This window comes from Sinocyclocheilus anshuiensis, unplaced genomic scaffold, assembly GCF_001515605.1.
Source record: "Sinocyclocheilus anshuiensis isolate Anshui unplaced genomic scaffold, SAMN03320099.WGS_v1.1 scaffold214, whole genome shotgun sequence".
Lineage (NCBI taxonomy): Eukaryota > Metazoa > Chordata > Actinopteri > Cypriniformes > Cyprinidae > Sinocyclocheilus > Sinocyclocheilus anshuiensis.
The window spans coordinates 38,908-62,469 of NW_015544136.1; the positions used below are offsets into that span (position 1 = coordinate 38,908).

The 23,562-nt window shown below is 38.5% G+C and overlaps 1 protein-coding gene across 1 annotated transcript in view; it reads right to left on the bottom strand.

The window, feature by feature from the left end:
• Positions 1–1,169: 1,169 nt before the first annotated feature.
• The window catches only part of LOC107694962 (protein FAM171A2-like), a 34,387-nt gene continuing 11,994 nt past the window's right edge, over positions 1,170–23,562 (bottom strand). The window contains exons 3-8 of the mRNA XM_016494688.1: positions 18,505–18,597; positions 9,424–9,582; positions 9,056–9,235; positions 4,562–4,675; positions 4,166–4,292; positions 1,170–3,861 (exon numbers count right to left, since the gene is read on the bottom strand). Coding sequence (XP_016350174.1) covers positions 2,328–3,861; positions 4,166–4,292; positions 4,562–4,675; positions 9,056–9,235; positions 9,424–9,582; positions 18,505–18,597 — 2,207 coding nt within the window. The 3' untranslated portion in view covers positions 1,170–2,327. The remainder of the gene's footprint in view (positions 3,862–4,165; positions 4,293–4,561; positions 4,676–9,055; positions 9,236–9,423; positions 9,583–18,504; positions 18,598–23,562) is intronic.

The window sequence follows — 23,562 nt, forward strand, 5'->3', positions numbered from 1 at the left end:
GACGAAGCGGAGTCCAGCCCGGGGTCGTCACATGTGGTTGCCGCAAGCCTGCCGGACGCTCCTTCGTCGAATCCGCCGGCCAGAATTTGCCACTGACGATTCAGACGCGAGTTTTCTGGGCAGTGTAGAGTAGCACTTGTTGTTTGTAATTTCTCCGATCACAAATGCAGACATGGTTTTATGGTTACGCATAAAAAGACAGTATAAGTCATTATAATCCGTAATTATATCCCCACTGGATGCAACAAATGCCTTGTTTATAATGGGTTTTAATGTTTTTGTCTGTTTGCTCCGGCCGGACAGGGCATCACAATATGGTAAGGGCGTAACATTTCCGTCACACGCTTGAGGTATTCGGCCAATCACAACGCACTGGATAGCTGGCCAATCAGAGCACACCTCGCTTTTCAAAATCGCCGCATTTCAGAAGGCGGGGCATAGAGGAGAAACAATAATGTACAGTATGTGGAAAATAATGTGTTTTTTGAACCTTAAACCGCATAAACACACTTCATTACACCAAATACACAACATAATGTTCTTTTTAGCATCATCATATGACCCCTTTAAATAAAAATATTTATTTCGTTTATGGTAAGTAAAACCAAAAATAAAGATAGGGATGCACCGCAAACTGTTCCAAATTCACTTGCCAAAAGCTGTTATGCCAACAATTTCAACTTTACAGGTGGTGATGGACAAATCTAAATAATACGATAATGTTTTTTTATATTTATATTAAACCGTTATAATATAATATTATATAATATAATAATTAATTCCTCAGCATAACTTCTGTAATGACAGGAACATCATTAAAGAAAACTATATATTTACACACATACTTTGAAGAGGAATGACGAGAGACTACTGTTGCTACATGGTAGGTTCTCTTTTAGTTTTAGAAATAATGTATTTGCTAATGCTTCACATGTTATAAGGGCAAGGCTTAAAGTCAGTATTACAATAAAATGTCAACTGCTGAATGAAAATAACAGGTACAGTGTGTTATGAGCAGTCTGTCTGGTAACCAGAGGCCGATGGTGATTAGTAGTCAGAAATAAAATCAATAAGACTGAAGTGAGAGTGTAAATTTACTAGGGTATTATTTACAAATAAGTGGTTCACAGAGTTAAGTAAGAGTGCTTAATCAAGCAATACTTGTTTTAAAAAAAATACTTGGTACAATATTTTTTGTGTAAATTCATCCATGCACATCCTTTTCAAGCACAGTCTGTATCTTCAGTCACACACAAAAAGTCCATAAATGAAAAAGGTTCAAAATCGTACTTCCACAGTTAACAGAATAGAATTGCAGTGGTTCTGATTTATGGCAAACGTTCAATGCACTACAGCAAAGATTAGTGCGAAAACATTTTCACAGGTGTCCAAGGTAAGTCAGTCAAAACACTATTCCTACAGCTGCACTGAACCAACAGGGAAGGCTTATTCAGAGTACAAAATGTGTTCTGTACAGTATATATGCAGAACTTTTTATTCATATCTAAGAGCAGTTTTCCTAACCCAAACAGTCTCCTTAAAACATATCTAAAAAATGGCAACACTGGTTTTAGTTAAGTACAAAAGGGGAACTTTTACCAATAGTACAAAATACAGTGTCATTATGTGTCAACCACTAGGATTCGATAAGTCACGTTGGAGTAAAAGCACTAATTTATTCAGCAAACACTCCTGTTTTTGAAATATATACGATTTCCACACATCTTAATGGTTCAGCTCTACATAGTAATATAAACAAATTAAACGTTTGTGTAAACCACTACAATAAAAGTCATTCTAGATTGATAAAATCTTTCAATCCTTACAACAGCCCTCTTTTTCACCTATATCACATTAATATTAATTTTCATTTATATTTCTTTTGAAAAGGAAAAATCCTTTTAAGGCTTATGGATTACTTCCCAAAGTCTCAAGTTTAAAATGGCTCATGGTCATTCTTACAAAAAAATGGGTGTCACTTAAGGAAAGCGAGACAACTCTTTGAGAAGTGTGCAGATTCAAAGTTATGGCTCCCTCTGGCCTCATGAACTGCTGCCAGAACTACATCAGATGTTTAAACCATCTGAAGGACATCTAAAAGGGTGTGAGGACTTCAGATGCTTCTTTACACGTGGCATTCAGCACTAATTCTTGGTACCTAGTCTTGATGGTTGGAATTATGGCCTATCACTCAGGTAAGTGCCATGTCTCTTATTGTGCTTTTCATCCGACTCTTTTCCAGCTCTGCATCTTCATCACTAGCAAGCATATATAAGAACAAAATGTATAGCCAAGATGGTGCCATAACCAGTCCTGGACAGCATGTGTTACTTGACGTTGAACACCATGAGGGGCCTCTCTTCACGCTTTTGCCAGGGGCTCTTCTTATTCTCTCCATCATCATCTTTGTCGTCGGCTTCATTGTCATCATCAGCACTGGTGACAGAGTCTCTGTGAACCTCGCTGGCACTACTACGGGTGCTGTTATCCCGACTGCGGCCTTTACGAGGGAACGTCCCTCCTCTGGATTCAGAGGTCTCGTCAAGCAGTGGCGCTGTGGAGTTCTCCTCAGGTGAGTACACAGCTGAATGGCTCTCGCTGCTTGAGTCTGGCGTTTCGATAACGGGAAGCTTGGAATAAATCTTTCCATGAGCTTTTCTTTCACCTCCCTCCTTCACTCTGCCCTCCTCTTTTAGTTTCCGGTGAGTCGATTTCCCTGAACTCACGGGGAGTGCTTCAGTACGGTGGTCCTGGGCTAGATTGCTGGGGCCCACGGGTGCACGCAAGGCTTCATTGCTTAGCTCAATGTAGGAGTGTCTAACAAGAGAGTTTGAACGGCCGTCAAGGGAAACGAACCAGGCACGAGGGTGTGGCTTTACTCCAAGCTCCAGCAGCTTCTTCTCTGTCATTGCTTGCAGCTCTCCATTCATTTGTGCAATGGTGGAGTCATTGAAAAGGACAGGAATACGGACGGGGGCAGTGGACTGTTCCGATCCCCAGTTCTCCTCTGAAGGTCCCTCTGCTTGCTGGCTAGACGACGACTCTTCCTTTTCTTGCCTGGCCTGCTGTTGTTGTTGCTTTTGGTGTTGACTCTGTTGCCGTGGCAGCGTCATGCTAACCTGGATGCCCTCCATATCATGCTGTAGCTGTTGCTGCCTTTCCATTGCCTGCTCCACAGATGACAGGTCAGAGGACAGATGCATATAATGTGCAGGGATGACCAGCGTGGGCACCATGCTGTGGTACATGCTCTCCTTCATCTGCTCCATAGAATGACAGAAGATCAGCTGGCCAGGCTGGGTGTTTACGGAACTGGGCCGACTGAGGTGATCCCCTGCCGGTGCATAATACTCTGGGGGCATGCTGTCCCGACTGTGATCCTGATAGTGGCCAGTAAATGGTGGCAAAACTGGAGGTGGAGACGGTGGGTCTGATGAATAGCCCTGGTTGTCTTTAGCATTATGGTGATGATATCTGCGTTCGTCAGAGTCCTCAGCAGAGCTGTAACCTTTGCTATAGTCATCCTGCAGGAGCGGGTTTCGAGTTCCTGTGTTTGAGGAGCGAGTGGTCTTCAATGGGAAGCTCTCTCCTCGCTTTGTGTCAGCGTTTATCCTGGAGTTGCGCTGTCTCTGGGTGGGGCCATGTCTGAAGAAGTCCTCTCGAGAGCTGTGTAGATCACGGTTGGAGGAAAGGACAGATTTGATGCCGTCATGGTCAGCGGCCGAGGACGCTGTCTCCATGTGTCCACCACTGATGAGATTTAGGTGGGAAGTGGATGTGCCCTGGTCTGTCTTTGAGCTCTCCAGAGTGGATGAGAGGTACATATTACGGCGATGCTGCCGAGGTTTTAGACACCACCTCCTGAAATATTATAATAATATCTGTTAGATATTATACTAAATATACATATAAAGAAAACATTTATTACTTTTGTTAACATAACTACTGACTATAGTTCACTGAAATAACGACAAATACAAATGTAGTTTAGTGTTTTGCTCAATTTGCTCATGGAAGTGATCTTAAGCTCATGGCAAGACTTTTGTGTATGCCTATACAAAAGTCTTGCTGTGACATGGTTGTTTCAACTTAAGGCCAAGCCTACAAGGATAAGCTATTAATTACTTTTTTAGGCACACAACAAACACACACAGAGCAATGATACCTGCAGTAGTACAGTAGCAAACACAGCAGAATAAGCACTAGCAGGGCCATGGCACCCAGAATCGCTAGCAGGAAAATAGTGTGATAGGTAGTGATGTCCCTTAGACCAGAGGTGTTCAGACCTGTTCCTTTAACACAAAAATAAGCATTTTTGTTTTATTTACCCATCTCTTAAGCATTAAAAAAGTAAACCAAAATTAAACCAAGCAGATTAAAATTAGGAAAGTAATGTTATAAGAAGATGAATATAGATATTGAACAGCATTTTTTAATTAATTGAATCTTTAAAGTCATTCTGTGTCATTTAATGGTTACTGATCAAGGAAAATGTAAAAACATAAAATGGCTGTTATTTTTCATGCAATATAATATACCATGTAACTGCTGCTGGTCTCACCTGAGGTTGAGGGAAATGCTGCAAGCCAGTATCCTAAATTTGGAGCCACAAAACTCCATGTCATCTGAGTGCCCTCTTTTTTAATGTATCCAGCACCACTTCTGACCCATAGACCTGCAGCAAACCAGGACTTTATTACAAAATGAGCAGACAGTGATAAATGCAATGAAATCTTGCTTCAGTTTACAGGAAAAGCTCAATTAAATGTGAATGGGCAGTGTGCCAGGGACAGGTTAGACCCAAACTGTGCCAGATTACACATTCAATAGCTTTTCTTCATTAAAAAGTCATTTTAGGTCTAGGATCAGTCTAGGTTCCATTCAGTATTCAAAATCACACAGATAATGTAATATGGAGCACCAAAGCAGGGCAGTGAGGGACACAAATTTGCAACAAACCCTAAGGCCAAACAAAAGAGCACAGAGTTAATGTTCTGACATGTCCCTGACAAATACGATTTCAAATGTCTCCCTCCACTAAACACAAAATGCTCACCCTGTGCGGGACTTCACAATTGGAGTGTACACAATGAACCTGTTACTATGAAGAAATACTATACTACATATAATATCAGCAATAACATTATTTTTATTGGAATCTGTTGCTTTTTAAATACTGCTATTTATAATTACATATTTCACAGCTTTGTGCACTTTCAGCTCCACAGCTGAATCCTACGTACCAGCTACCTACAGCACAAAACTGCTCAAGACCGACCCAGGCAGCTGCATGCAATGTGTAATTACGCACACTAGAAGGTGCTATATGTTCAGCTCAGCAGGGAGACCTGTGCTCCAAAGCAGGGGGCTTTCCCAGTATAGTAAGCCCTTCCAGGTACCATGTGCAAAAGCATCCGCTCTCTCTGTATGGGCTATTTTGTCTGTGATCTGTCTTCAAAGCAAACAGGGACTTAGTGGCAAATTTCAGTGACACTGAATGTTTTTATAATCTGAACACACTAGGGCATTCAGGCCCCACCCTTTCAAGATAAAGCAGAGGGGGACTGAGCAGTCAGTGAAATCATATAATATAATTTATGCTGTTAGTAAATGAGACACAGAGAGTCGCATTCTCAACATCTACGTTTCTACAGTCTACAGAGCAAAGTCCGAAACAATACAGACTTTTGTGTCTATCACATGGTCAAAAACACATTTACTGAGAGTTCACAGCTGCCCACCGCTCAGGAATACAGGCCCCTGTTCTCCACAACTAACTATCCTCTGAAACACATTTCTCTCTGATCACCCACACTTCTCTAAAGCTCTGAAGCATTCTCTATCTAGGCATCCTGGAAACTGGTAGGCGCCGTTTGAGCAGCTCTATGTACTAAGCTACCATATGGTCTAAAATCATTCTTTCTTTGGCTCTAAAACAAGCTCTTGCTTACCTTATCACTCATGTCAAAAGTAATCTGATGAATGCCTGTCTCTTAGTTTAAAAGAGGACTAGAGGCCTGTGCAAATTGTATAAGACTGAATGATATTTCAGAGTTGTTTTTTGTTTGTAGAATTCAAATTATGATATGATTAAGATTAAAGCGATAACCTAATTATTAATACATGATACATAAGTATGAAATTATTATTGCACTGTGAAATAATACTAAATCTGTATCAATATCCTACCTATATCAAACAAACATTTTCATAGGAAGCGATACTCTGACAACAAAATATTCTTTCATCAGACTTATCAGTCAGTTATCTTGAAAACAGGGTGGGCAAGGGTCAAAGGTGTCAGAGAAGGCTTTCCAGGCCAACTGACTCTCTTACTGACAGCTATCACAGTCCTGTGGGAATCATGGATTAGAAATTCCTTAAATGCATTGTGGGTCATCTTTAATTACTGTACCTTTATTTATCCAAGACCAGTTCAGGAAAATGAGCCAAGAATGACAAACATGCTAGGGCTGCAACTAGACTTGTGCCGGTATTCGGTAATGCGATATATCACGGTAATGAATATGCACGATATTGTTATCGTGGGCACTTCTAAATACCGTGAATAATTATATATTACAAATTATTCAGAATTTTGAATGCATTTTAAGAATACTTTTCCCATCAACTGGTCAAAATGCACAACACCGCTGTATGCTGCGTGAAAGACGCGTGCGCACTCTGATGTAAATAAGCGCGGACGAGAAGCACATGGTGGAACATGTGAGAGATGCTCTGGATGAAAGCGCACTTTCACTCTCTGACAGCAGATGGCGCTAAACTGCAGAAATGCACCCGTTACCCCAGAAACCCTGTAAACAAAGCAGCTGCACTACTTTCTGTTTCTGAATCGTGTTTAAATAATTTAAACAGCCATTCAGATTTGTGTATTTGCTATGATGTTCATCACAGCGCCAAAAAAAAAGTTATTAAACCTGTTATACTGTATTATGACAAAAATATTTTTTTAAACTAAATGTCAGTACCGTGATAATACCGTATACCGTGACAAAAGCATTAGCAATTAATCGCAACATGAAAATTTGATACCGGCATATCCCTAGCTGCAACAAACGATTATTGTAATAATCGACTGATTTAACTATTTATAACGATATTAATTATTATATTAAAGCTTATATTATTCAGCTTTTACAAATACTTAAAATATTGAGTTACATATTCTTACTAATAAATAAAACAATGTAAACAGTTCAGCTTTTGAAAGTGTCAAACAATTATATTATTGTACAATTACAATTATTATAATTTTGTTTACAAATCAAATAAATATATTTGGCACACAAAATGAGATCACAGACAGAGAGCCTTTCTCATTCACCATTTAATTAACTGTATGAAAAAGTGACTGATGGATAATTCTGCCTAACTACTCCTTTTGTAAGACATACGGGTATGGAACAAAATAAAGGTAAGTGATAAGACATCTCACCGCTGTCATTTTTGTTGTGCATTTACACGCAGACTCTCATAAGCTCTGTGTGTGTGTCATCTTCTCGAGCTGAATTGCAGTCTTGAGCTATCGTGCCACACTGGAAAAACCGTGTTATTGCAGGCCCTTACATTAGGTAATTTGAGATCAAATGAATATTCAACAACAAATATATTTATCGACAATTTTTAATTGTTGACGTTGTCGATAATATCGACTAATCATTTCAGCCCTAATTCATGACAACGTATGATTGCATGAAAGGGACCAGGACAAGGTGGCAATCAAAACAAACAAACAAAAAAACATATAGATGTATGTATATAAATAGATAGATAGATGTCAATTCAAAAGTTTCATAAATAGGATACTGTATAATAAAACAAACATTACACAACAACTTCTAATGCCCTTTGATAGGCATCTGTCAAAACGTTACCATAGCAAACCAGGGAGTCTGATTACATTCCCTGACCAGTCATTCATTTGCCTACTGTGGGTAAAAGGGGAAGTTTGGGATTAGGTTGCCATAGACTAAGCTGCTTAGTTTAAAATCATTTAAGATTTCTCTGTGGAGCTAAGAGAGGTTAAATGAATCTTTAACCACACTTTAGGAGAGAGCTAAATAAGCAGCCCAGATATTAGGGTGAAGAGCTGAAAAAATGTAACACAGATGTACAAGATAACCTGGAATGACGTGCAACTATATCAAGAGCAATCTACGGAAAACTAAGACCTGAATGTAAAGCCAGAAAGTGAGCCGGTACCCTCTTTTAGTCATATTGATTTTTCCACCAGAGCTGTTCTCTTTATTAAGCTGGCATCAGTGAAGGATCTAGGGAATTCTGCAAAGTTTGCCAGGTACTAAATCACATCCTGTTTTGGGAGCTATGTCATGATGGCGTCAATGTCTGCTTTATGAATTGGCAGGCAATTATCTCTCCAATGTGAGAAGACCTAACAGCTTCTTTGATTTGTACTGCACACTCACTTCACCTGCTCTCACTTTATCTGATCCTGCTTGAATGGCTCTCAACCAGATCTGGAAATTCCACAGTGTCTTTCTCCATCTTTCCTCCTTTATTAACTATTTTTATTTCCACCACTCAGCTTCTTGTACGCTTTTAAACATTTTACAACCCCCTCTCCCAAATGTGAGATTAAGCCCTTGTCATCCTACTCCGAGTCCTTATATTCTGACTTAGTTTTGCTTGCATGAACTATCACAGGGGTGTCCAATTCTTTTTTTTTTTTTGGAAGGCCAATGTCCTACAGAGTTTAGCTCCAACAAGCCTCAACACACTTGCATGGAAGTTCTAGTATTCCCGACAATCTTCATTAGCTGGTTCAGGTGTTTAATAAATAAAAAACTCTGCAGGATAGTGGCTCTCCAGGAGCAGGATTGGGCACCCCTGAACCATTGGGTACTAGGCTGCTGTAGAATCTGGATCAGCAAAAGGGTAAATAGAACATGGTCACCCTCCTGTTCACACTGATAAAGTTTCTAGTTTGATCCCTGTAAGGAGTAACGCTGGATAAAATTGTCTATTTGCTTACTGTTGTTTAAAGTTAACCAACATTTTGTTAAATGCTGTTTACCTGTCCTGTCCTCGAACCTCCATACTGGGACACTGGTGGCAGTCTTGAGAGGTGAGTCTGAAGGAAGGGGGATGGAGATGTGAATGGGTTCTGACACCTGGACCTCAGTGCCGTTGGGCCCAGTGAGCTGAGCACACATTGCAGCTAGAGCAGTTAGCTCCACCCAGCTACTGTTGGTTCCTGAAACAAGGCAGACAGTAATAGCAAAACATGGATTAAACTCCATGAGGCCACTGTTGCAAGCCTCTGTTTACAGCAGTATTCTATGCAATGATGAATGATTAAAGTGAGGGGGGGGGTAGTAATGCTAGATGCATGGTAACTCCACGGAAACATATTTCTTTGAAGAGGTGTTTGGATAATCTCACCTGTAGAGTTGTTCTCCAAGGCAAGGGGGTAAGGAAAGCCCCCAAGCTCATACTGACTGCGGGAAGAGGTGAGCCTTGCAGAGAGGGTGATTTGGGAGCTGTTTAGGGGTGGTCGGATGGCTCTCCTCTGAAGCTGTACCCATGGCTGTCTCCGGGATCCTAGACAACAGGGATTTATAAAAGACTTTAATAAAAAATGTACAGGTATAGTGAGTACAGATAAATTAATTGTAAGGAATTTATGGTGTATGACAAAGAATGAAGTCATAACTGTTTCGCAAATCAGACTACAATGTCTGCCCTGTATGACTGTTCTTCTGAATAAGTTATTGCCAGTTATTGCTTCCCAGCCCTAATAATGAGCTGCTCTGGGGTTTGTTGTTTCCATGTGTTTTACTAGTTAATGCAGTTTTGTAGGATTCTGTCAACAACCACTTCCTTTAACCAATGTTGCTGTTATAATGAGTGTTATAGTGATTCAACATTTCTCTGCTATAGCAGCTTTGCTTTACTCTCCTCTCTTGCCTGTCAGAGAGAGGAATTGCAAGGTAACTTTATGTGAAAACTGTGGGGCAGGGCTAATAATTTTTAAGAAATTGCTAAAAATATCTCAAGACAGATAAAGACAATTTTCACAGAATGGGGCTAACAATGGAGTTTCTTGAATTTCTTGAAACATTTTACAAGAAGAATACAGAGCTCAGAATCCACACTGCAGTAATCCCTTCCCGTCCTCCACTTGGCTCGCTTCGTGTGGAAGAGGCAAATAGGAATAAGAGAATAAGAAAGCCTAAAAATATAAGCGTGTATCTCTCACTGTAGGCTGTCTGCTCCGATTAGTGCTGGGTTAGCCGGTCACTGATCAGCCCAGACATCTAGGATAGCATGACAGTGCTTGGGGACCACTGAAAGCAGGCAGGCTGTGACACTCCCTCTTTTGGCCACAGTTATTCATTTATTTACTTACCATATCCAGCTCTTGATGAGAGGACAAATGGCAAGCCTCCTAAGGAGCTTGGGCATTTTGAATTGCATAGTGAATCCCCTTCATGTGCAAAATCATGTGGTTGGCCTCCCTGATGAGACCTCCTTCTATCAGAGAGATGCTCAGTGATAAACATCACAAATGTCAGTTGGCTTCATAAATGGCATGAACAAAACTGCATTTAAAAATGTATCCCCTTAAAATTTACATATGACATAAAAAGTAAATGGAAAACAATGAATTTCTTATCACTGACCATTATGTCTCCCCAAACTTCTAGGTTTACTTTATTCTCATAAAGTAAATTCCTGGGAGTACACATATCCAACGACATGTCTTGGTCTGCTAACACCTCTGCAACGATCAAAAAGGCACAGCAACGGCTGCACTTCCTCAGAGTGCTTAGGAAGAACAACATAGAGTGTAAGCTGCTGGTTACCTTTTACCGCTCTACCATAGAGAGTGTGTTAGTGTACTGCATTTCAGTGTGGTACTCCAGTTGCACTGCAGCAGACAAGAAAGCCCTCCAAAGAATAATCAACACAGCCCAAAAAATCACGGGCTGCTCACTACCCTCCCTGGAAAGCATTGCTCGCTCCCATTATCTCTCAAGGGCCAAAAACATCATCAAGGACACATCCCATCCAGGACACCACCTGTTTAATCTTCTGCCCTCAGGCAGGCGGTACAGATCCTTAAGAGCAAAAACCACTCGCTTACAGAACAGTTTCTTCCCAGTTGCTATCAGGACTTTAAACTCATAAAATGCACTAATGCCAAAATACTATTCCAACCACGTTATTCTTTTAACTACAGTCACTTATTTCATTCAAATTTCTTCTGTCTATACTGCTGCTATACAACATGCAATATACAATATTGTACAATATGCAGTATGTCAATCTGCAATACCACTGTCTGAACAATTTATTTATCAGAACTTCAAACAATGCACTAAATAGTATGTCAGGGTGAAATACCATATCTGGTTACTAAATGTGAACACTATATCTGCAGTAAAGGTGCAATAATATATGTGCAATAATATACACTATATGTCAATGTGCAATACTATCTCTAGTCACTAAATCACCACAGTTACTCATTCCATTTAAATTGTACTTTTGTATAAACTTACTGTGCATATCAAGGTGAAGGCCAACGTGCAATACTATAAATGGTCACTTTACTCGGATTGCTCAATGTGAATATCAGGACTCAGTCACTTGTTGTATTTACTTGTAAAATTGTACTGTACAGTCTTATAGTATTTATTGTCTGTGGTTATATGTTTGTTTTTCTAACACCAGTCAGGAGTAGTGCTCCTAATTTCGTTGTATACAGAAAAATACAATGACAATAAAGGCGTTCAATTCAATTCAATTCAATTCTCTTTTAGTTGGGCAACTGGGCCTACTTTGAAATGCTACCAACAGGCCCAATATTAGTGAAGCAAAGCAAAACCTTTCCGGTTCAAAGGGGAGTGTTCACTGACTCATATCATTCTAAAGACGGACAGAGAGCTAGATTGAGAAAATGAAAACCCCTGAGGGAGTCAGCTCACCAAAGAGACACACTACTCATGAAAAATAACTAAAGTGCTCTTCCCTCAACTGCACCAGCCAATTTATTACCATTTCCATGACAAAGCCATAGATGTTAGTAGCATCAGTGGGCCTTTTGTACAGAGGGCTATTTGAATGCTATAGATTAGTATTGCTGACCTTGGGGTCAATCTGTCTGAGAAAAACAATGAGAATTAATGCTGAGTGCCTGTTACCCACTCTGACATAGATACATTCAATTGTGAGAATGGCCAGCTTGGGGTCAGAGTTAAAAGAATGTGTACCATCTGCTTACAAATAATTATTAATATAAATTGGATTCATTAATTGGATAAATTATTACACATTTGGATGAATGTGTCTGCTAAATAAATGCAAAAAAAAAATGTAATTACCCAGCTGAATTTTTATGGCATGAGTATTAGAGATAATTGTTACATAATATTGCATTTTATATTGCATTTTACCTCAGAAAAGTTAACCATTATTATATAACCATTATTATAGGTAATTTTCTAAAAATAGGCTTTGTTACACAGTAAACAAAAAATATAAACTGTCTGCATATATTTTGTGATACATACTATTACTGTGATCAGTATGAAATTAGGTATGGACATTTTTCAAAAATATTGTATTAGAATATTTGGGCTCATAAAAAAACGAGTATTTGTTTATTTAAATGACGTTTAACAAGAAAGACGTTATTTTTTAATCAAGTTTTTGTCACCATTTCTGAAGAAGCTTTTGATTAGGCATTACACACAACGTTCTACAACAACGTAACATTATATCTCAAGGTTTCCTTTTAGCTGAAAACAATAAGAATGTGTGCAGACACGCGTTCCCGAGACACAAAGATAATGGTGTGCTAAGCAAAGTTTCTTACAGCGCTTTGTGTTTTCTGTTCTTAAACCACTTTCCCTCGAGGAAACTTAAAGCATATGTCTCAAGATCATTTCGCTATCAGATAAGCTCTCTTCTCAGCTCACACTTGATCAAAGTAATTCCAAACTTCGCGAGGCAGACGACGACATTCTGTGATCAAACACATTCAACTTGTTAACACGCTCCACAGCACCACCCAGTGCATTTAGTTATAACTGACTTTTAGTTTGCGTGCTTAGGATTTATCATGGATTCCCTGCATTTACGGCCAGCAAAGCAAAACGTAGTAAAATTCGAAGTGTTTTTATTTTTAAATAATAATTACATATTGAATATTCTAATATTCAACTTTTGTACACATCCCTATATGAAATGGTATTAAAAATACTCATATGAAATATGACTGGCCATACCTCCCACCCCCATATGGTAGCAATTAGGGATGCACCGATACCGATACTGGTTTCCTGTACTCGTACTCGTTAAAATGCCCCGATACCAAACGCCGATACCACACAGCATGTGATAAGCGCCATATTCAAACAAAGACACACCGACAACAGAACAACAGACAGCAGAAAGGAGTTAAGGATGTCTACTACGAAGTATATGTATGCAATGAATACAATGTTAAACATTCAGTATTAACGCCTGTATAGCTGATGTGCGCGAGCTGATAAACAAAGCATGCTGAGTCGATTGAGCGCGCGGCGGCGCAGATGCGCGAGCTTGTCAAGTGAATATATCTTTCTCACAGACATCACTGGAAAGTTTGTAGTTCGGTCGGATATGTAAAAAACAAGTAAAACAATGCACAAGTTACTTAACGGTAGCAAATGCAATAAAAATATCGGTATCGGTACTCGGTATCGGCAAGTACCAAAAATAAAAGTATCGGTATCGGGCGAGTACTGGAAAAAGTGGTATCAGTGCATCCCTAGTAGCAATCAGTCAGTTAATCCAAACAAGCATTTCTTATGTAATCTTTATCCGGTACTGGAGATTAGCTATCTATCAAAAGGATTAGTGCACTTTCTGAGCATGTAAGCCACACTGGAAAACCACATTAAGTCATATAATTATCAATGTCTGAATGATGTCAATTCTATGGCGATCACTTGCAGACTGCCATTTTGTCAATGGTTTGATTTACAGCAGTAAGAATGACTCAATAGATCTCTGTATCTCAATAGGCCCTGTGCCTGGAAGCTGTTCATGCAAGCAGGTCTCAGGAGATTTACATTCAACTCACACTCCCGCTTGATTCTCACCAGTTTATTCTCAGAAAAACACTTCCCTCCTTTTTCACCTTGCCTCCCTCTCTAGTCAAACAAAGTCATTTCTCAGCTCTCTCTTCATTGCACATGCTGTTAGTTACAGATGTGCTTGAGCTCTGTTGGGAGAAGAAGACATAATGCCCCTCTTGGCCAGAGATTGGAAAAATGAAGAAGAGAGAGGATGTTAGAAGACTGATTTATGCATAGTTTTAAGGTAGATTTAACTAGAGATAGGGCTATCATAATAAATTGTACTTTTTTGTAAAGTGGTTGTAGTCACTGCAAATATTGACAAGTGTATCAAAATTGCAATTCAGTTCAATCCAGTATTATTCTAAATTCACACTAATTAAAATGCACCTAAAGGCATCCAGATATACAAACGCAGCAATGAAATACAACAATGCCTATTCAAACATTCAATTTGCCCATTTATATTTGCATGTTTCTAAACAAACCCTCAAGCCCAAATCAATTGAGTAACTTCTTTTCAGGCGGGCATGCTGTGAACACAAAAGTCCACCCACGCTACGGCTCAGAGTTTAGGCTGTTTCTGTCAGTACATTCGCTTGACTCACTTTTCATAAAAACGCTCCCAAAAAACATAGCCCAACTCTGCAAACAAATACTCTGAAGGTGCATGTTTGAACAAAACAATTAAGGCACATGTTGTATTGTGCATGGGTTTTCTGAATACAGGAGGCATTAACAAGCTCTTTACAACAGTGGTCAGCAGCAAACCCTCACTGACAGACTAGCAGATCTCAGATCAGGTTTTTCATGACACATTCCTCCCATGCAGCAGAGACAGATATGCAACACTTTAATAATAACCCCTCCTGTTACAAAATGCACATTCTACTGCCACTGCCAAAGTTGCCATGGTAATGGGTTTTGAGGCATGAAAAAAAACCCTGCTAGTGTGAGTCCTGATCTCCCTCTACTTCTCTCAGTAAGCATCATGTTGTTCTCTGAGGGTGGGTGGTGCAGTACAACTTAAATGGATGCCTAAACATACTTATTTACCTAATTTCATATATTATTAAATCTTTTCATATATACACACAACATGATATATTCCATAAAAAAATAAATAAATATATATATATAATATATAAATATATAAAAAATATAATAATAATACAAAATAACTTTCTCTACAATTCTATACTTAAACTTCTGCTCTAGTAAATAAATATATTACAAATATAATATAGCATTTAAAAACATGTTTAGAAGTTGCTCAGTATTTTCCTATTTTCACAACAGACGTGATTTTTTTATATGACTGTAGCATATATATATATATATATATATATATATAAACTCAAAAGAAAATATTATTCCTAGCTTTATAGAAACAAGCATATGAAATTCAAGAGATAAAGGCTATATTATCCCTACAGTAGCTTTGATGCACAAAATTGTAAAGCAACCTGTTTAATTTCAGTTAAACAGGTACCTGATTATGTAATCATCCACAACACATCAGATGTTAAAACTGAAACCAGAATCCTGCAATTATTTGAGACTGATTTAACAGCTGTTATTATTACAGTTGTTTTTATTAAATAAAACTACACAAATTTAGTTTTTAGTAATTGAAATAAAGCTTGAATTGAAATCAAATAAAAAATAAATATTAGACAAAAAAGTTTACTTTTATAAATAAAAATAAATTCAAAATATGATTAAATTCTATGATAGTTTATAAATACTACAAAAACTGTTTCACAGTTGTTTGACATTTTAATATAGTTGTTTATAGACTGATTGTTGAGAGTGTTGAAATTCAATTCAAGTTCATATATCTTCAGCTGTAGGTCAACAACTGTGGTATGACGCCACGTTATTACATTATTACATATACTGTTTATTTCACTGGCTGCTTAAATACAACTTAAGTTTAAGCTTTTTTAATTAGATGGGAAGATCTAAAGGAATACGTAAAGCATCTGTGACCTCCTGACAATTTTCACTGTATCCATTTTCAGTATCACTCAAGCCAGGTAAAAAAAAAAACTAACACTTTGGTACAGTAATGTACAATTACTCAAAGACTTTACGCCCTTATTAAAGTGTCTAAATCAGTCAGCGAGGCCTTTTTCTGTGCTGGGCCCAACAAGTTGCCCATTTATTTCTGGAACAGCTTGGAGACACTGATGGTATTCTGGTGCGAGAGCCTCTCTTACTGAATGTGAAGAGGGAACAAGAGCAAGCTGTCATGCTTTCAGCGAAGAGGGAATGGGAGGACACTGCACCTTTTGAGTGCATGTAACTATAATCACTGAGCACATCAGAGACACCCCTATATGCACAGAGAGATCAAGCTCATTAAATTGATAAGCATCAGGCAGAAAGAGCTGCATCAGGATGCCTACACACAAAACACATGCAAGTCCGACCCAAATGTTTAATGTCATGATTGTTACCATCTATTTGCATTAGTTTATATCCAGCTGGTCACATTATTGCATTTGTTAGCCAGCAAAGTTGCAGATTTAAAGATGTGACGCGAGAAAGCAAACTCTGATATGTTGATTCAGTCAACTGAGCGCCAGTCACACAGTTTTCCATTAAATTACATTATATTTGTCCCAAATCATAATGACTTCACTCTAGGTTGTAAAATTGTGTATTGTGCATTTTTCAGCGAAATGTTTGTCTTTCTGTGGCTCTAATAAAATCTGTGTGCTTCATATAGAGAGCTATAATATAGATCGCTCTTTCTCTTTCCGTTTGCTCAGTTTTTTTTTTAAACACCGAACTTCAAACTCATCTATGCTACTTTGTTCATTCTTGAAGTAAACTTTTGCCCGGTGATTAAATAAACTGTTTTAGACCGCTGCTTGAATTGAACGTGTTGCGTCCGGTGTGTGGGTGATACCTGATACCTGCGAGTTGTCCTAGATGCGACGCGGTGCTGTGCTTTTGCCCGTTGTGTGACTAACATATTTTGTTATTTTAATTAGATAATCAAATGTTTTCAAACAGAAGCAAATAAAGTGTGATAGTATACATACAATATCCATATGTATGTAATTTCAGTGCTATGGCCTTTGTGTAGATATTTAAAGATGACCATCTTTAAACATGACTGTTGAAATGAAATGGTAACACATTACAATAAGAGTCCATTTGTAACATTAACTAAGGTTCATAAAAGCTGTAGAATATTGTTCCTTGTTAGAGTGTGTTAATGTCAACATTAACTAATACATTTTTACATTTTAAAGTAGCTTCTGTTAACATTAGTTAATGAACTATGAACTAACTTTAATGATCAATATATAATTAACAGTATTTGTATTCATTTTCAAAGTATGGTTCAATACTTCTTTTTTTATGGTAAAGCACTTTTAGTTTTCGTTAAGTATCCATTTTAAAAACTATTGGTTGATTCATTGAGGATATGCAGGGCTTTGCTATTCACACTTCCCACCCAGAAAGCATTTAACTAAAAGTCACTTTCCCACAACCATAATTTGAGCCATAACACTCTCTATTAAACACCTGACTGGCACTGCAAAACACACACGCCACCCAGGCAACACAGGCAGCAGTTTCTCTAAATCTTCCTTACGTTGCCAGAGGAAACAACCTCTTTCCAAAGCAAATGTGTCATTTGATCACGTTTGTAAATCTTAATGACATTTATTGAGCATGCAACGTGGTGAAATAGCTAGCAGGCATTGCGTCCAGTCTCAGTTAAATTGTGTCTGCTTATTGGCAGCGCTTGAGATACGAGACTATAGTGTTAGCCTGATTATTAAACAACCAACTCAGCAGTTCCACACATCTGCACATGTAACCACCGCAGGATGTGTGTGAATCAATGGAGCTGGATTTGGATCTCAGATTCCAAGCTAACCATGTGGAACACAGCCTGGCTGAACCGCCACAGAGAATCAGTAAACCCGTATTAAGTTAAAGACAGACATAAAGCATCAGCCAAACCTACTGAAAAATGTTGGTACTCATATGGTTATCATAGGTATGAGCCCAAACTGTGATGTACTGATCCCTTTCTCTCCCTAGTAATTCCTATTCCCCTTTTCATAGCACTATAAATAAAAAGATTAAGAGTGGTAAGAGTTGAGGCTCTTTAAGGCTACGGTTAAAGGGACAGTCAACAGTTTACTCACCCTCATGTTGTTCCAAACCTTTCTTCTGTGCAACACAAAGGAAGATATTTTGCTGGGAACCAAACAATATTTGAGCCCATTGGCTTCCACTGTAAACAACACTTTATATTTCTCAATATCCTCCTGTATGTTCCACAGAAGAAAGAAAGTCATACTGGTTTGGAAGGACAATTTTTGGATGAACTGTCACTTTAAGGCTAAAAACAGGAAAAAAAGCTCACCTGGAGAACCCAACAGTAACTGCACCACATCGTCATACAGCAAGAGAGTGGCTGGTCTCTGGGGAAGTAAGTACAGACTTACGGAGGCATATACTGAAACACAAGTGAGAGAGAAACAAAAACAGAAGCATTAGTACACTAGCATTTAAATATTTAGGGTTAGTAAAAAAAAAAATAGTAAAGAAATTAATACTTTTTGTCCGCAAGGATGCATTAAATTGGTCAAAAGTGACAGAAAATACATTTACAATATTACAAAACATTTCTATTTCAAATAAATGCTGTTCTTTTGAACTTTCTATTCTTCAAATAATCATGAAAAAAGTATCATAGTTTCCACAAAGTATTAAGCACTAACTGTTTTCAACACTGATAATGAGAATCTTACTTAGTATCTTACTGCAGTGGTTCCCAACCCTGGTCCTGGAGTATCCCAACTCTGCACATATTGTATTTTTCCCTATTCAAAAACTTATCTGAATCCTCTCATCAGTTCATTAATAGAGACACAGGCCCTGTTTTACACCTGGTATTAAGATGCATTTTGGTCGATCCGATCACAAATGGATGATGCTAATTACAGATGTTAATGGGGTGTAAAACCTTTTAAGCTTGTCCACTTTAGACCACTTCCAGAGGTAGTCGAAAACACATTAGATCGAATTGCTCTCGTAGTGTGGATGCACATGTGGTCGCATGCATTCGAACAGCCACAAAAGACCGCCTCCTCTCTGCCTCCTGACCTAAAACTAAAACATTATGGGATGAGTAGTTGAAGCATGTTAGCCAGACAGGATTTAAACTTGCCATCTGGAATGGTAAGTTTGGGTTGAAGGCGAAAAAAATGTCAATATTCCCTTACCAGTCCTGATTCTAAAACAAACCCAAAATGTTCGACATCATTTTGCGGCTATCATAGCAGAAACGAAAGCTGCTGCCCTTCGTATCATTTTTGTTGTCTCCTTTTGCATTTTTATGTAAATTGGGTAAGCTTATTTCGCAATATTAAATCAAAAGATCAGAAAAAGCCCATACATACATTTGCCCAAAGACCCTCCCCTCAAAATCAGGACAGAAGTGGCCGAAAGTGGACAGAAGAGATGGATTAAAACACCAGGAGTACATGGTAATGTGTCCCTTGTCTACTTGTGATTCAATCGACCAAAATGCATTTCAATACCAGGTGTAAATAGGGCCTCAAAGACCTAAAATGGGTGAGTCAGATAAGAGAGATGTCCAAATGGTGGGTACTCTTGGGGGTACTCCAGGACCAGGGTTGGGGTTGTCTTGCTGCATCTTACTTGGCATCATATATATGCTATTGTTTTTCTGTGATCTACATCAGTAAACCATCCACTTGCTTTCATTTTCAAGGATCATTGACCCTGGAGAACGTCTCGGTTACGTATGTTAACCCTCGTTCCCTTAAGGAGGGAACGGAGACGTCATGTCGGATGACCGACGAATTGGGATCTCGCTTAGAGAGACCAATCTACTTCGAGTGTAAACTAAACGAGGAAGTAGATTGGTCTCTCTAAGCGAGATCCCAATTCGTCGGTCATCCGACGTGACGTCGAGAGTGACCGACTGAAAGGGAACACAACACTTTTGTTTTTTGATGTAAGAATATACAGTAGTTCACCAGATGTAGCTGCTATAGCTCACAGGTGTGAGACATGACTCAGTACAGTCAAATCCTCAGGTTTGCAACACAGCAGGAACCCCTGATCTCACTTCAAACAAGTAAAACCTGACAAAATCTGAGATAGCCCTGAAGTTTAAAGGAGCTGATGGTGTGGTAATGTTCGACAGGAACTCATACATCAGCTCATTTGGCCTTCAGTGGGTCTTTGTTTTGGACCCATCAATATTTTGTCCAGAGGACAGACATCTAAAAGCAAACATCAGAGCCTTTGACATATCATGTGAAGTATGAGAAGGTTACCCACTGGCATGTCAACATTAAATATTTCTTTAACTTTCAAATCTTTTTTAGTTCATTTTCTTGCACTAAAACTATGGTGCCAACAACATCTATTTTTGTCAGCTAATCTAAATGTACCTCACCCTTCAGTGCTCCTCTATGGGCAGGAGGACATATGCTGGCAGAGCTCCAGAAGACTGTTGCATGCTGGGAGCAGAAATCCTGTGTCCATTTCCCATCTGCTATGGCACATTGAAATCTCCCCCCTGCCTATCCACACCTCATGTTTTACAGTGTTTATTTCATGAGAACATGAAACTCTTCAATCTAATAGAAGCTTATTAACAATAACAACAACAACAAAAAAAGGTTTAATAAGATTCTATAGGGACTGTCTGCTTTATATTAAACAGGCTACCAGAAGATATCAGGACCCAAGTGCAGATTATATTACATTCAGATTTTCCCAGCTCTGACATCAAAAAAGCTTGTCACTTGAAGGAACAGATGTGGGAAACGTGACGCAGCCGATTCATGCACATTTACACCCGTGCAGTTATGCATACAAGCACACACACACACACACACACACAGCACAGATGCCCTGAACAGAAGGGGCTCTGGTCTCTTTAATATTCTGCTTGATAGGGCACAAAACACAGGCAGTGACAACAATACTGCCCACATTGCATTAGCTAGAAGCTCAAAGAAATGTGCGTATGAAGAGAGGGAGGGTACTGCATTGGCATTGTGTGGTTTCATTTTACATCATTTGTAACCTTAGTTATTTTCTACAGCATTGTGACAACACAATACACATTTATACACCCCCTGCTTTGATAATACAGAATTCAGCCAGAATGATGTCTCGGGATGCACACTATATTGGTACAATATCTGTTATCAGCCAAGGTTAGAGGGTCATCTAATGCTCAGTTAATCTTTAAAACACTAATAATTTAATAGCACTGTTAAATATAATCTTTTGCAGATCTCAAAATGAATATCCATTTTACATACTATGCATGTCTAAATTCACTTGTAGATTATTTCTAATGTATTTAGATAAAATAATATAGAATTGTAATATTAGGCTTTAATATTAAGCTTTATTGGTCATAATTTTAAATAGGTGCTGCAGATTCACACAAAAATGAGCACTCTGCTGTCATTCCAAAACTCTGACTGTATTTTTTTTAATAAAGTATTTTGTGTTACACAGAAAAACTAAATGAATTCAGGTTTGGAATAACATGAGGGTGAGGGTGAACTATCCCTTCAGGTATCCAAATGCATTTTTGCCATTGTAGAAGGTTTTAAGCTAATATTAACATGAACTGAATGCCACAAAATCCAATTTTGATATCATGAGCTCTTTAAAATAAGTAAAATAGAGTTATTCAGTTAAACCATAATAGAATAAGAGAGATAGGCCAATGGAGGAAAGAACAAGTGTTCCCGACTTCAGTTGATTTAATCTGAGCCGCAAGCACCTGCTTCATCACTCTGTGAGAATGACTCACTCTCCGAGTTCAAACAAAATGGTGGGAAATAAGTGTTCCTTCCAACCTGCATGCAAAAACAAACAATCAAACAAACAAACAAACAAACACAGAGTAGGACCAGAGTAGTCACAAATATACTTGAAAATGAAAATTTAATTAAATGAAACTTAAAATATCCCTAAATGAAACTGAATCAAAAAATAAAATCTAACTGAGAGATAGTGAATCAGAACTTTTTCTCTCTCTTTTTTATATTTTATATACATTTTAAATTGTTATTATGTATCAATTATTTAACAAATATAAAAATATAAACATTTATTAATATTGTTTTAAATATTTTAAATATATCACAGGTTAAATGGCGGGAAAAGAGATGTCCTTCCGGCCTACACGCAAAAACAAACACACGGCAGAACCAGAATAGTCAAACAAAAATATACCTAAATGAATCATGAATTGAAAAATTTAATCGAACCAAGAGCTTGTGGAGAAGATCTTCATCAATTCCAAACTTTACTTACCAACTGTACTTGCTTTTGAGTTGTGACACAAGGATCAGCCATAATAGAAGTTTACTGGCAAGGGAACTTTGTCTTTAAGAATCTTAATGGCCAAATAAAAGCACATTCAAATAATACCAAATGTTGATTGGTTGGTTGGTCATGTCAAATAATAAAAAAAAAGAATATATTATAAATATTTTATATTCCTCAGACCTCGGGCATAGTATCTTAATCTTAAATTGATTCCTGTAAACTGACCTGAATAACATAAACTCCGTCTGATCTGTCCCCCCATTTAAATTAATTCAAAAACCTCCTTTCTACTTCAACTTCATTTCATCTGCACAATCTTGGTCATCCACATTTCTGACTCCTAATTTGGTGTGACTCAATGGGAATGTGTGTAATGCCCCCCCAAGAGGCTAATGTCATACTAAAGATGCCTTCATCCACCAGCCCGGCTGGTCTGGCATGACATGGAGCCACATTTGCTGGCTGCCTCCATATCTGTAACCCCACTGGCTAAGTGGCTTCCAGCTGCTCGTACAGACAGCTTTATGCTGAAATACATGATTTCACTGCCTCCCCTCCCCAGAGGTCTGACCGCATAACTGGGTGGGGTTTGGGTGGAGAGAGGGGCGGTGGAGAACATGCTGTGGTCCAAATAAAATTAAACCAATTGTAGAGCGAGAGAGTCAAAAGAGGACATGACCGTCTGGGGTCCGACTCCGAACAGCTGCTAGGTATCACAGCGCGGGTCAGCACGCTCCACACCCCAGTGAGTGTTGTTTAACATTCCTGTCCATTTGTGTGCAAAGCTCCATCTGGATTACAGATCTAGATGGCTCATCTAAATAATAGGATGTAGCCAACAGATCGCAAATCACTCGTCAGATTTGGAAAGTTCACTGAGACCATGAACAAAAATGTCATCATGCTAACAGTTGCACTTGAAATGGCAATGTAATAGCTAATAACCCAATAATACATTTACCTTAAATGTACTTGAAGATGCTTTGGATAAAAGCGTGTGCTAAATACGTAATATAAATCAGGGGTTATTGGATACAAATTTTTGTGTTTCTTTCCAAGGTTACTCAAAAGCAACCTAATTAAATGGTAA